The sequence below is a fragment of the Chinchilla lanigera genome, unplaced genomic scaffold (genome assembly GCF_000276665.1).
Source record: "Chinchilla lanigera isolate Chin_1 unplaced genomic scaffold, ChiLan1.0 scaffold00196, whole genome shotgun sequence".
NCBI lineage: Eukaryota > Metazoa > Chordata > Mammalia > Rodentia > Chinchillidae > Chinchilla > Chinchilla lanigera.
Genome location: NW_004955597.1, coordinates 277,151 through 289,704, shown reverse-complemented (window position 1 = coordinate 289,704; position 12,554 = coordinate 277,151). Strand labels below are relative to the sequence as shown.

Here is a 12,554-nt window from a genome sequence, read left to right as displayed (position 1 = left end):
ATCTTGCAGAGCTAGGATACAGTTCACCCCTCAATCACAGCAGCTTCATCTATTCTTCCATTATCCTTGCCCCTGGTGCCCACTGAGAGGTCCAAGGGAACAGCCAGACTTTCTGACCAGTCTATCACTGCAGTCCTAGCTCCCTGCTGAGTCCAGACTGCCTGCAGAATGCCTGCTGGGCAACCACTGCCTAAGAGCAACCTGCCCCTGATGCTGGACCGGGGGGCGGGGGGGGGGTACAGTGGTCCCAGGGCCAGCAGACCATCTTCCTGATACCGTTCCAGAGTTCAGTACCTGCCTGTGTGTATTTCAGGCCCATGACGTTCACACCCTCTCAAGGACATCACATGCAGCCCTTCCTGGAAAACCATTTTAATGCGCTTACACAGATGAGATGGGCCGCAGCACACACAGCGGGCTGTGCGCTCACACATCTGGTCTTCCCCACTCTGAGCAGGTCCGCAGCAGCAAGAGGCGCCAGGCCTCTGACAGTGCAGACAGCAAGGTCACCTGGAAGCCAGCAGGGGTGGTGAGGCTGCTGTGCTGGGGGAGAGCGGGCACGGGCCATGGGGCAGTGTAGAGGCTCAGGTGGTGGCAGAGGCTTGGGCCAGCACGGCCTGTGGCCAGGGCTGTTTAAGGGTGGAGTCTGGCAGAGGTCAGAGCCTCAGAGAAGGTCTGTTGGCAGCCCCAAGGGACAGCACAGGCATGAGGCAGATGTGACAGGACAGCTGCAGGCACAGGCAGCCACCGCACGGGGCGGGGGAACTTGGCCTGGCCAATCACAGGGATGTTGCACAAGTCAGAAACCAGAGCCAGTGCCCCAGGCCCAGCCCTGCCCACTCCTGCCGACGAATGGGGGTCTGTGTGGGGACCCAGGCCTCAGCTCAGTGGCAGTTCTGACAGCTTGGGTGGCAAGGAATTCCATTCACTCGGCAGCGGCAGCCCCCACTGGTGTCCCCTGGGCCCTAGAGGGGAGGAGGAGGAAAAGGGCATTAGGCTGGTGAGGTCAAACCACACGTGTCACTGTCACTCGGTCACTAAGCACGTCCTGCCACTCTGGGCTGTGGCCTCCTTGCCCTTGGGGAGGCAGTGGAAAGGCCTCTCTGGGCCCCTGCAGCACAGGCCCTGAGCGGGCGTTGGGGGCAGCGGCGCTATGTTACACATCAGCACAGCATTCCTGCTCCCCCATGTCTCCAGGTTTACCTGCCTGTGACACAAGCCCCCGGCTCCAGGAACACTCCATAGATAGGGACAGCGGCCTTCCGTGAGTGCTCACCACACCCAGGCCTCTGATGAGCACTTCTGCACCTTTCCATTCAGCACTGCTGTCATGCCCATCTCACAGAGGGAAAAAACAGCCTTCGAGGTGGCCAGTGTGTGCCAAGCCAGGAACGACTCCACCTGCAACTCCAGACTGCACTTTGTGGCTGTCCTTTCCCTGTGCGGGCCTCAAGTGCAGCCAGGGACAGGGCAAGCGAGCACAATCCTGACACAACTGGATTTGTGGATCCACATTACTCTCACTTGCCTTGCACTCCTATGGTCTTTTTGTTTTGTTGCATTGCTAGGGATGAACCTAAGGCCTTGTGCACACAGGGAAGCCCCTGTCACTGAGCTGTTCTCTGAGTGCCCCCCACCACCACCACTTTTTGTCTTTTTGAGACAGGGTCTTGTTATGCAGTTCAGGCTGGCCTTCAGCTCTTTGTAGCCCAGGCTGGTCTCAAGACGCGCAATGATCTGCCTGCCTCAGCCTCCCGAGTGCTGGGATTACAGGCCTGTGCCACCACACCTCCTAGCTCTTTTGATGCTTTTCAAACCGTTAAAAGATGTTAATAAAGCCTGGCATGGCAGCAGAGGATAACCCTAGCTACTCAGGAGGCTGAAGCAGGAGGATCATACACTGCAGGCCACCCTGGGCAGCTAGTGAGACCCAGTCTCAGAATTAAAAAGAAAAAGGGCTGGAGATGTAGCTCCATGACAAGGTGGCCCTGAGTTCCCCAGTACCAAGGGGAAAGATGTAAACAAATTCCTGCCACAGAACTGCACAAACTAAGTGTGGGGCTGAACCTGGCCCCTGATGCCGGCTACTGCAAGACCCCTCTGTGGCAAAGCCCATCCACCCCAAGCTGTGCTCCCGAGGACTCACCCCGGGGCCCCAGCGCGGGCCCTTGGTGACCCAGCAGATCTCGGTGTGGCAGACAGTGCAGCGGATCCAGTCACAGCCGTCCTTCTTCTGTACCACGATCCGGCACCGCGGGCAATGCATGGCCTCGCCCTGCTGCAGCATCACCTGGGGGCGAGGGCAGCTCAGTGTGGAGCCACCCTGCTCCCATCCGCCCCTCCGGTCCTCGGTGTGCAGCTGCTGCACAGGGCCTGTCCTGCACTCAGACCTCCCCGCTCCTCACCCAATGCCACCTCCAGACAGGAGTGCAGACAGAGATGTCCAAGACCCAAGGATGTGTAACGTAAATCTCTTTCTCCAAATCCCCCAGAGCTCAGGCCCCTGGCCCTGGGTCTGACCCTGCCTCACCTGCAGCATCTCTGTGGTCTGCCGGGCAGCCAGGTCGTTCTGAGCCCGCAGTGCCAGGTCATCCTGATACTCCTTGCAGTTCATGCGCTCATGGATGGCCTGCAGGGTGACAGGGTTCCCCAGGGGTCTGAGAAGCTGGGAGGGCTGGGGTGGAACAGCCATTAGCACAGGGATTCAAAGCCTCTGGATGTACAGGACCCGGACGGAGGCCCGGGAGATGAAGCCAAGTCATCCTATGATGACACATGCTATCTGACTTAAGCCCCAGGCACCTCTCCCCAGGCTGCAGCTTCTCTCCCCCACCTCCAGACTGCCTGCCCACCCCATACCTTCATGGGAAATGTCTGAGGTCGTTATGGCAGGGCCGGACCCAGGAAACGATCACACAGGGCTCACTCTGGATTTGGAATCAGAACTGAGCTCAGGACAGGAGTTGAGTGAGGCCAGGATCCAGGCTCAGGGCTCTGTACAAAGCCTGGACTCAGTTCAGCATCTAGCCTCGGTGTGAGGCCAGCTTAAGGACTTGGGTGAGGTCAGGGTTCAGTATGGAACCAGAATTCAGTCTGTGACTGGGCCAGACTTGGGCTCAGTTTGGAGCTGGGATTAGTGCTCAGTACTGGGCCAGGCCAGTACAAGGTTTAGCTCTGGCAGGGGCAAATCCAGAATCTTCTCTACAGTGTCAATGCCACTTCAGGGCCAAGCCAGGCTCCCCCTGGTATGTGCCTCTGAGTCTGACCCTCAGACTGATACCACAGCTCCCTTCCCAGGGAGCAAGCAGAGGGCCAAGCCGGGGCTGATGGCATATTCCTGTAATCCCAGCACTTGGTAGGCTGAAGCAGGAGGATCAGTGTGAGTTCAAGGCCAACCTGAACTACATAGTGAGACCCTTCTCAAAAAACGAAAGAAAAAAAGGCACTGAGGGCCTTACAGGCCCAAGTGCCAGGTTGTGTGGGCCTTGGCCCCACCTTGCAGAGCAGGCAGTTGACACGGAAACACACAGGGCAGGTGAACTCATTGACATCATCCTCAAAGAAGCACCAGCCCTTGCAGTCTGGGGTCTTGCAGTGGTAGCTGAAAGCACTGCGGTTTTCTGCGATGGAGATGCTCAGGTCCAAGAAGCGCTGGTAATCCTCGGGGGACAGGAGCTGCCAACAGCCCAGATCCTTGTTGCTCAGGATGCAGAGACGACAAATACCCCTCCACCCGCATCAGCACATGTTCCCCAGCCGCCCCCAGCCTGAACTCCAGCCCAGTCCCCGGCTCTCTGTTCAGACCCTGCTAGTGTTTAAAAACGGCACTCAAAGGGCAGATACAAAGAGCTTTGAGGACAGATGGTGGTTTTCGCTACACAGCAATGTGGATGTTTTCCATGCCACAGAATTGTGCAATTAAAGGTTATTAGAATGGTAAATTTCAGGCTATATATATTTTACAATAATAAAATTGGACAAAAATACTGCAATGATAGAGATGATACGGGATCCTGGTACATCACACTCTGAGAAAACGGCATGGCAACGACATCTCCACTATTCCAAATGCATCAGAGCCTTGGTACCCATCACACCTGTGCAAGTTTATCCTGCAAAGCTGCACGTATGTAAGAGGCACCAGCACAAGGTTCTGTAAAATGTCACTTACAAACCAAGGCAGAGGACTTGCTAAGGGAAGAGGCACATGGGTTACGATGCCACAGATTGAAAATGTTTTAGAAAGATTCTATAGCGAACCAACAAAAACTGGTGTGGCCACGCAGGCTGGGAAGTGAAAGTCACGCCTTTGTTCTGATTCTAATTGGGCGGTGGCGCCATAAGTTCATCTGGCAGAATTCAAACTGCACGCTGACCTGGCACATTTTATTGTGTGCAAAGTATATGTCCACAAAGGAGGCCTTTTAAGAAAATCATGTCTGCCCCCAAACATTGAAGGAAACAGGACAGGATGCAAATGCCTACAGATCTGTGGTGAGTTTCTCTTTCATTTCTGGGCTGTTTCTACCTCCACAACCTCCACACCCCGCTTCACTGGTCTGTGTCTCTTTCTGCTGCCCTTTCCGTGAGGCTGAGCTCAGCACCCAGAAGCCTCAGTCTGAACTCCGCCTGTCACAAGCCCTCAGGTAGGGCACCTTCCGCGGGAACCTCTGGGGTGCCTGTGCCCAGCACAGATGGAAAGATGCAGTGTCAGGCCTGGCTGCCCACAGCTGCGCTGCTCTGAAGCCCTACAGCCAGATGAAAACCCCATCGGCCTCCTTCTCCTAAGCAGCCACAGGAGAGAGGCTGGAGAGAGGGGAACAGGTCTGTGCGCGTTTCTGCCGGGCATCCCATCTCCACGTTTTGGCCTAGAAACCTACAATTCCAGGAAAGCCATTTCCCAGCAGCTGATGTCTGGAATCCCTCCACCAATCCAAGAAACAGATGGGGAAAAGGAGCCTCGGAAAAGCCCAAGAATCTGCTCAAGTCGCCAGCTGTCAGGGCGGCAGGCGCCTGGTCATTTACCAGCAGCACACGCAGATACACGTGGATGGCCCCAAAGCAGACTGTTGTTCACATCCCCTCCCACATGGGCTCTGGCCCACACATGTGGAGATGGCAGCACACAAGGCAGAGCCTTGAAAAGTGTGCCTGCCCAGAGCTCCCAAAGCCCTGAGACCATCATCACCAGGAGAGCCAGGCCTGGAGTGGATCAAAGCAGGAGGCGGCCCCAGCCATGCCACAGACCACAGGGACCATCAGTGTGACCTACTGCTAAGATCGGAAGCACCCAGTCAAGACCAGACAGAATTACTGACTTCCAGGTCCCTGAGCTGAGCTGTTTAAAGCCTGGTGTGATTTGTTTCCCGGCAAAAGCTAACTGACACAAGGGCTTTCCACGTGTCCAGCTACTCTATCATCTTCACGCACATCCTCTCCCGCAATCTGTGCGGCCCCTGAGACAGAACTGTCACTGTGGCCCTGAGGGAGATGCAGAAGGGAGGGAGTGTTTGACGTGCAGCCACACCCAGCGCTCCCTACTCTCTCCCACTCTGCTGTTTCCATCAGGAAGGAAACCACTAAGCTAAAGCAGCCACTAAGTTTCAGCCGCTCCCCCAAGCCCTGTGCTGCTGGGCCCAACACCCCGCATGGGGAGGCTTCTGCCAGGCACTTTCAGTCGGACCCCACACTCCAGCGGGCACTGCCTCTCCTCACCGCCCGGATCTCCCTCTCCAGCAGCTTGCCCGGGCATGAGTAGGTATCATCAATGAAGGGGCAGGAGACCTCTGCCTCCTGGCTGTTGCGGATGGTGCCCTGCAGGCACTCCCTGGGGAGAGGAAGACAAGGTCAGCCACACCCCACCCACAGGACCACAGGGTCCTCGCTAGCCACACTCCCACTCTGCTCTCCACAACTCACCAGGGACCCACCACTGTGCTTTGCTGGTCCCTGCTACTCTGGCCCAGGCCCCCTTCAACCTCCCCAGGGCCTCCAAGAACCCATCTCCCGGGCTCCCCGCCACCCTCTAGACCCTGGAGCACACTCTGTACTCAGCCACTTCCCTCCCCAGAACCTCCTGCCCTATCCAGAGCAAACCTGAACCCTCAGTGCCATCAGGAGAGTCTCTAAGACCCTCCCACCAACCCCCAAGGGACCTCCCTGGTCTCTCCAAACAGGCCAAACCTGAGGCCTCTGCTCCAGTGCAGCCTGCTCAGGGACACTGGACCCCTTCACCGCAGGACTCAGATCCCACTGTCACTCGGCAGTTCACAAAATGTATAGGACCCACCACTGAGTGGTCAGCCATGAACCGGCCTCCCGCACAGGGCCAGCTAGCTCCAGTGTCAGTGTGGGGAGTGAACACATCTTCCCAGCCCGGGGTTCAGGGCCACCACGAGGCTGGGGTTGAGGGGGAGACCGTCCCCCATCAGGGTGGGCTTGGGGCAGGCTGCAGGGCCAGGGCTCCAGTCACTCCCCACCCACCGAAGAGTAGAGACCAAGAGGGGACCCTCTGGAGCCCAAAGGCCTGAGCTCATGTCTAGACCTCTTGTGAGCTGTGTGACCTCAGCTTCTAAGACTCCCTTTCCTCAACAGACAGGAGACGGGCTCCAAGGCTTCTGTGGGCATCGGTGGGGTGAGGTGTAAGAGCACAGGCCTGCGTGGGGGGTGGGGCCGCACCTGCAGAAGGTGTGCAGACACTCCCGCAGCACCACTGCCTCGCCGGGCGCCAGCGCTGCGTAGCACACGGGGCACTCGGCAGGCTCAGCGTTCAGCACCAGGCTCCTCTGCTCCAGCTGCACGTGCTGTAGGTAGTTCCCCTCCTGCTGCTGCTGCTTCCGCTGGGCACAGGTGGGGGCCACCAGGAGGTCAGGGTCTGGGGTGAGGCCAGGAGGGGGCCCAGCCCTCAGGGCGGTGGCCAGGGTGTCAAGGGCCCAGAAGCCAGGTGATGGGCTACGGTGGTAGGGAGGTCCAAGGGGAGGGTCTAAGACAGGGGGTGTGGAAGCAGGGACTGCAGAGCTCACGTCCCTGCTGAGATGCAGGCAGGCAAGGGGGCACAAGGTGGGGCCTGGCCAAGGTCGAAGGCGCCACCAGGCACAGAGCGAGGTTGCGGAGGGACCAAGATCACTCAGGCAGGGTTGCTTCGGGTCCCAAGGAAGCAGGTGGAGACGGGGCGGGGGGTGAGTTTGCTGTGACGGAGGGTGACGCTTGGGGTCAGCGTTGGGTACTGTGACCAGTGCTGTGTCACCACAGAAGGGGGCAGCTAATGTCCTGGTCACCCTTCCATAGAGCAGGGAGACACCAGGGTCACAGGAAGGTGCGTGTGGAGAGGTGGGGGTCAGGTATAGTGGGGCTCCGGGTGAGGCCATAGTTGGGCAGACAGCAGGGAGGGCACAGTGGAGATGGGGTAAAGGTCACAGGAAGGGTGTTGAGATCACAGTCTGCAACACTTGGGGGCAAGGGGGGCAGACATCAAGGCAAGGGGCACAGCGTGTGAAAAGCCCGGATGTGTATCCAAGGGAGGCATCTCAGCCACCAGGCGCAACATCGTATACGTGGCCGTGAGGGCGAGGCAGCAAGGAGTGAGGTACACAGAGCACGGATGGCTCCCCTCCTGGCCCAACCTTCTGGTCCCGTCCCATCCACAGCTGCGTCCCGTGTCCCAGACCTGCACCCACCTGCTGGTACTGACGCAGCGCCTCCTCTTCACCAGCCAGGCGTGCCCGCTCCTCCTCATCGGGCTGGTATGAGGCAGGCACCTGGTAGGCCTCAGGCCGTGAATAGCAGCACATCTCGCAGCCCGGCCGGGTGGGCTTGTTGATGAAGGTGCACCCAGGACACTGCCAGCCCACCTGTGGCAGAGGGGCTGTGAGCAGGCGGGGGAGGGCTGGGCTGCGCAGGGTGGGCAGACAGGGGTGGCCAGGCTGGGTGCCAAGCAGTGCTTACTGGTGGGGGCTCAGGCACTCCATCGGGCTTTGCTCCTCCAAGTTCCTGGGGTGTCCCGGGCTTGGGAGGGGCCGGCTCCAGGGGGCCTCGTGGTTGTAGCGTGAGATCCTTGAAGCCCAGATCTGCAGGTGGAATCCAGGCTGTTCACTGTGGCCACAGCCTGAGCCAGCAGTCTGAGCCACCTCCAGCCCTCCTGCCCACAGTAAGATGGGCACCTTGGCTCCCCCAGGACCTTGTCCCTACCCCAGCCATGATGTTCCTCTGCAAAACCTGGTGCAGGCCTCCTGAGCACTGAGAGAGACACGTCAGCTCTGAGGCAGGCCTGCCCAGCCCCTGACCGAATCCACTCATGAAGAAATACCCAGCCAACCAATGAAACTGGCCACGAGTTTTCCAGTCAATCAATGGAGACCCAAGACTCAGGGTGACACAAAGCAGGAAGGAAGTGCTATGTGGCAGCTAAAAGATATGGTATCTTTTGCCATGAAAGTAGGACTCATTGTACTTGTGGTAGTCTATGCTTAGAACCCTAGCTGCTTGGGAGGCTAAGGCAGAAGAATGGCAATTCAAGGCCAGCAAGACCCTAGCTCAATATAAAGTTTTAGAAAGAGCTAGGAATGTAGCTCAGTGGAAAAGAGCTTGCCTAACATGTTTAAGGCCTGGGCTCCATCCCCAGTACAGCCAAAAATAAATAAAAAATTGATCGTACTGCAGCAACATTAATTTCCTCAATTGGCATCATACACACAGGAACATGAAAAAGGAATCTCTTTTTACAGAAGTCTACACCTAACTTTTAGGTGGGATGGACATCATTTTGCAGCTCTCAAACTGTTCTGAAAATAAAATAATTTGATATAAAGACAAAATTATAAAGCAAAGTGAACATGGTAAAATGTTGCTATCTGGGGACCCCCACAAAAGGTACATGGACTCTTCATATGACTGTACAACTTGCCTGGGAGTCTGAAATATTGCAAAACTAAAAAGCACAGAATAAACATGTTAGAATTATCATCATAACCAATTTACAAATTTTATTTTTGAGATAGGGTCTCACTATGTAGTCCAGGCTGACTTTGAACACAATATATAGTCCGGACTGGCCTCAAATTTGGAACTCTCCTGCCTCAGCCCCCCAGGATCTGGGATTGCAGGTGTGCACCACCACACCTGGCATAATTTACAAATCTGGGAAACTGAGGAGCAGGGACAGGAATGAACTTGCTTAGCACCGACACTGCTGGTAACCACCAGAGCAAGGACTCAATGTGGGGCCACGCTCCAAGCCAGTGGTCTTGAAATAGATCCGAGATGCTCCCTCCCGCTGTCTTATGACCACTCCCGCCCCAGGACAGCCCTTGGGAGTCTTGACCTGAAGCCACTGTGAGGCCTCACCTTCCAGCATCCGCAGCTGGCGCTGGCGCTGCACCTCCCGCGGGTTAAGCGAGGTGTTGCAGGCCGACAGCAGGTACAGGTAGGCGCTGTCTCCGTTCCGCCGCACCCCGTGGGAGTGCAGCGTCTCCTGGTCTCGGGCCAGCCGCTGCCCTATCACCCACTGCTGTAGGCTGGGGGGGAAGCCATAGTCCAGGAAGACCTGGAGCGGACAGACAGGGGTAGGCAGGGAGGGCCAAGTCGAGAGAGGAGGTAGAACCCGCAGGAGCCGCCCCAAGGCCCAGCACTCACTCACCATATCCTTGAGGGAGGCCACTGTCATATCAGGGCGCACCGTGAGCCAGATGGTGACGGTCTGCACGTGGGCATCCTCCACACTCACACACAGCCTGTGAGGGGGGGCGGGCAAGGACGCGGGTCCCCAGGATCACGCGGAAGCCTCTCCCGGGGCTGCATGTGCACACGCACATATGTGCACCACAGTCCTGCAGCCCAAGCACCCCCCTATGCTCTCCCCGCTCCATGTCCTCACCCCTCCACGTCTTCCCCGCTTCACATCCTCCCCGCTCCACCTGCCCTATCTTCCTTCCTGGTTCCTTAGCCAAACCACCACCAGCTGTCACAGCCTTGTGCCAAGACTATTCGACTTCATGAACTCATTCACGTATTAGCCCCGGGTGGAGCCCAGGAGACAGGTACTGCCCATCCCTTTCCTACAGACACGAGCATGTTACAAAGACTCTGCCAGGGAAACACTAGTAACTAGCAGAGGCAGGCTTGAAATCCAAACAGTATTATCCCAAGGTGATACTTTATTTTATTTCTGCGGTGCTGGGAACGAAGCTGGAGCTCCACGCATGATAGTTAATGCTCTACGACTTAGCTACACCCCAGCCTGACCCCACAACACCAACTTTCTCAAGGAGCCCAAGCATTTCTGGAAGACCCAAAGCATGAGAATGAAGGGACAAAACGAAACAAGAGGGAGGAGCCCAAAGGAAACAGCACGTGGGCACGGAACAGCAGTACAGCCCAGCCCGCACCTTCAGGGAGATATGGGGAGACCCTGCACTGGCGCAGCCAGGGCAACAAGGAGCTAGCACAGGCGAGGCGGCAGTCCTGGAGGTCACAAAGGAGCTCTGGGGCTGCAGCGGCTCAGGGCAGAGCACACACTTATCATGTTGGGGGGGGGCTGGGTTCAAATACACACACACACACACACACACACACACACACACAAGCTAGTTAAACCTGTACCTCCCTCTTCAAGGTACAGAAAAAAAGGAAAGATAATGACATCATGAGGGGGCACTTAATTAATAAATCATTAATGAATCCAGACTGTGGGAGAATTTTAGAGAGCAGGAGAGCACATTTCTGAACAAAATTAATGGCATAGAAATAGAAAAGAATGAGAATGAAGATATTCAAAAATGCCACAGCTGGGTGCAGTGGCTCATGCCTGTAAGCCCTGGGTTCAATCCCTAGTCCTGCCAGGAAGAAGGAAGAAAGAGAAAAGAGGAGAAAAGAAAGGGAAAGAAATGAGGGAGTGAGGACAGAAACGCAGGCGGGGAGGGGAGGGGAGGGGAGGAGGGGGAGGGAGAAAAAAATGCTATGTGCTAGGCGTGGTAACACACACTCTCATAATCCCAGCACTGGAGAGGCTGAGACAGGAGGATCACAAGTAGAAGCTCAGCCTGGGCAACTCAGTAACTTAGTGAGACCGTGTCTCAAAAGAAAAAACTCCAGAAAATACTCTCCAAATTATTCAAAAAATGATTCTGACACCCAACCATCAATGACTTGCAACAGCAAAATACAGGAATGTCTAAGCATGCAGAGACTCCAAAAGTTTACCGTCTACTTTCCACGTGAAAAATATTTCAAAAACAAGAAACAAGAAACAAAAACAGTCCAGCTGTGGTGGCACACACTTGTAATCCCAGCACTGAGGAGGCTGAGGCAGGAGGATTGCTGAGTTTGAGGCCAGCCTGGACTACATAGCAAGACTTTGTCTCAAAAAATCAAAAACAACACAAAAACAAACAAAAAACAAATAAAGAGCAAATGATGAATTTAAACTCTCGAAGTGCTGAATACAGAATCCTTCTGGATTTTTTTTTCAATCAGATTTTATTGACACATTTTAGACCCTCTGAATTTTTACCATATTTTTTTTGCAACTATTCCACCCTAAAGTGATAACAATTTTTGTGTGTGACTCATTGCTGCTTTGTTTTGAGGGGGTACTGGGGACTGAACCTAGGGCCTTCACATTGAGCCATATTCTCAACCCTTTTTTTAAATTCTGAGATAGGATCTCACTATATCACTAAATTGCTGGGCTCAAATTTGTGATCCTCCTGCCTCAACCTCCTAGAGTGCTGGGATTATAGGCGTGCACCATCACATCTGGCTTCTTCCTTGCCTTTCTAAAGCAGTCACAGTATTTGTCACTGACATAATTCTCTTTAGCTCTCACGTTTTATTAACAAGTAAAAGCTAATTAAATTATGTTATTACCATAACAAGTTCAACTGGCAAAAACAGGTTAGGGAGCACACGCAGCTGACTGCTGGATCAAATCAGCTTCATGCCCAGAAGCTAGGGGAGCAAGTTTATGCGTGAGGGGCCTGCTGGCCAGGGCTTCTTAGAACACAGGGTTGTGGAGGGGACCAGATGCCACCCTTGCTGCTGGTCCACACGCCACACTAGAGGGAGGGTGCTGGCAGGTGCTGTCCACCAGGAGCAGCAGCATGTACTTCAGAGGAGACGCCAGTGCCTGTTAACCAGGGATTCAAATTGAGGTCAGTGGGGAGTGTTCCTCCTCTGACTTGATCCTCTACATGAAACTCAAGAAGGCCAGGCAAGCCGTGTGTGGTGGCGCCTGCCTGTAATCCCAGCACCCGGGGCGGGGGGGTGTGGTAGTAAAGCAGGAGGATGGCTGTGAGTTGAGGCCAGCCAAGGCTACACAGCAAGTTCAAGGCCAGCTTGCACTAGAAGTGAGACCATGCCTTACGAAAACAAAACAAAACAAACAAAACTGTAGCTTTGTAGGGGCTTTTGAAATCAGGACATGTGAGTCTACTTTGTTCTTTTCAAGATTATCTTGCCTATTTGATTCTGTAGGTCAACTGGTCACTTCATTTTTTTTTTTTTTTTTTTTTTTTTTTTCTAACCGAACTCACGACCTTGCACTTGCCAGGCAGGCGCTT

At 55.2% G+C, this 12,554-nt stretch overlaps 1 protein-coding gene across 3 annotated transcripts in view; it reads right to left on the bottom strand.

The window, feature by feature from the left end:
• Nucleotides 1–356: 356 nt before the first annotated feature.
• Nucleotides 357–12,554, bottom strand: part of Rbck1 (RanBP-type and C3HC4-type zinc finger containing 1) — a 16,997-nt gene continuing 4,799 nt past the window's right edge. For 2 of the 3 annotated variants that reach the window (XM_005414720.2, XM_005414721.2), the window contains 10 exons: nt 9,635–9,728; nt 9,343–9,541; nt 7,945–8,066; nt 7,677–7,850; nt 6,679–6,839; nt 5,716–5,827; nt 3,496–3,675; nt 2,531–2,629; nt 2,147–2,290; nt 357–965 (listed from right to left, as the gene is read on the bottom strand). In XM_005414720.2, the coding sequence (XP_005414777.1) occupies nt 885–965; nt 2,147–2,290; nt 2,531–2,629; nt 3,496–3,675; nt 5,716–5,827; nt 6,679–6,839; nt 7,677–7,850; nt 7,945–8,066; nt 9,343–9,541; nt 9,635–9,728 (1,366 nt within the window). In that variant the 3' untranslated portion in view covers nt 357–884. The remainder of the gene's footprint in view (nt 966–2,146; nt 2,291–2,530; nt 2,630–3,495; nt 3,676–5,715; nt 5,828–6,678; nt 6,840–7,676; nt 7,851–7,944; nt 8,067–9,342; nt 9,542–9,634; nt 9,729–12,554) is intronic. The other variant, XM_005414722.2, reaches the window with a different exon arrangement.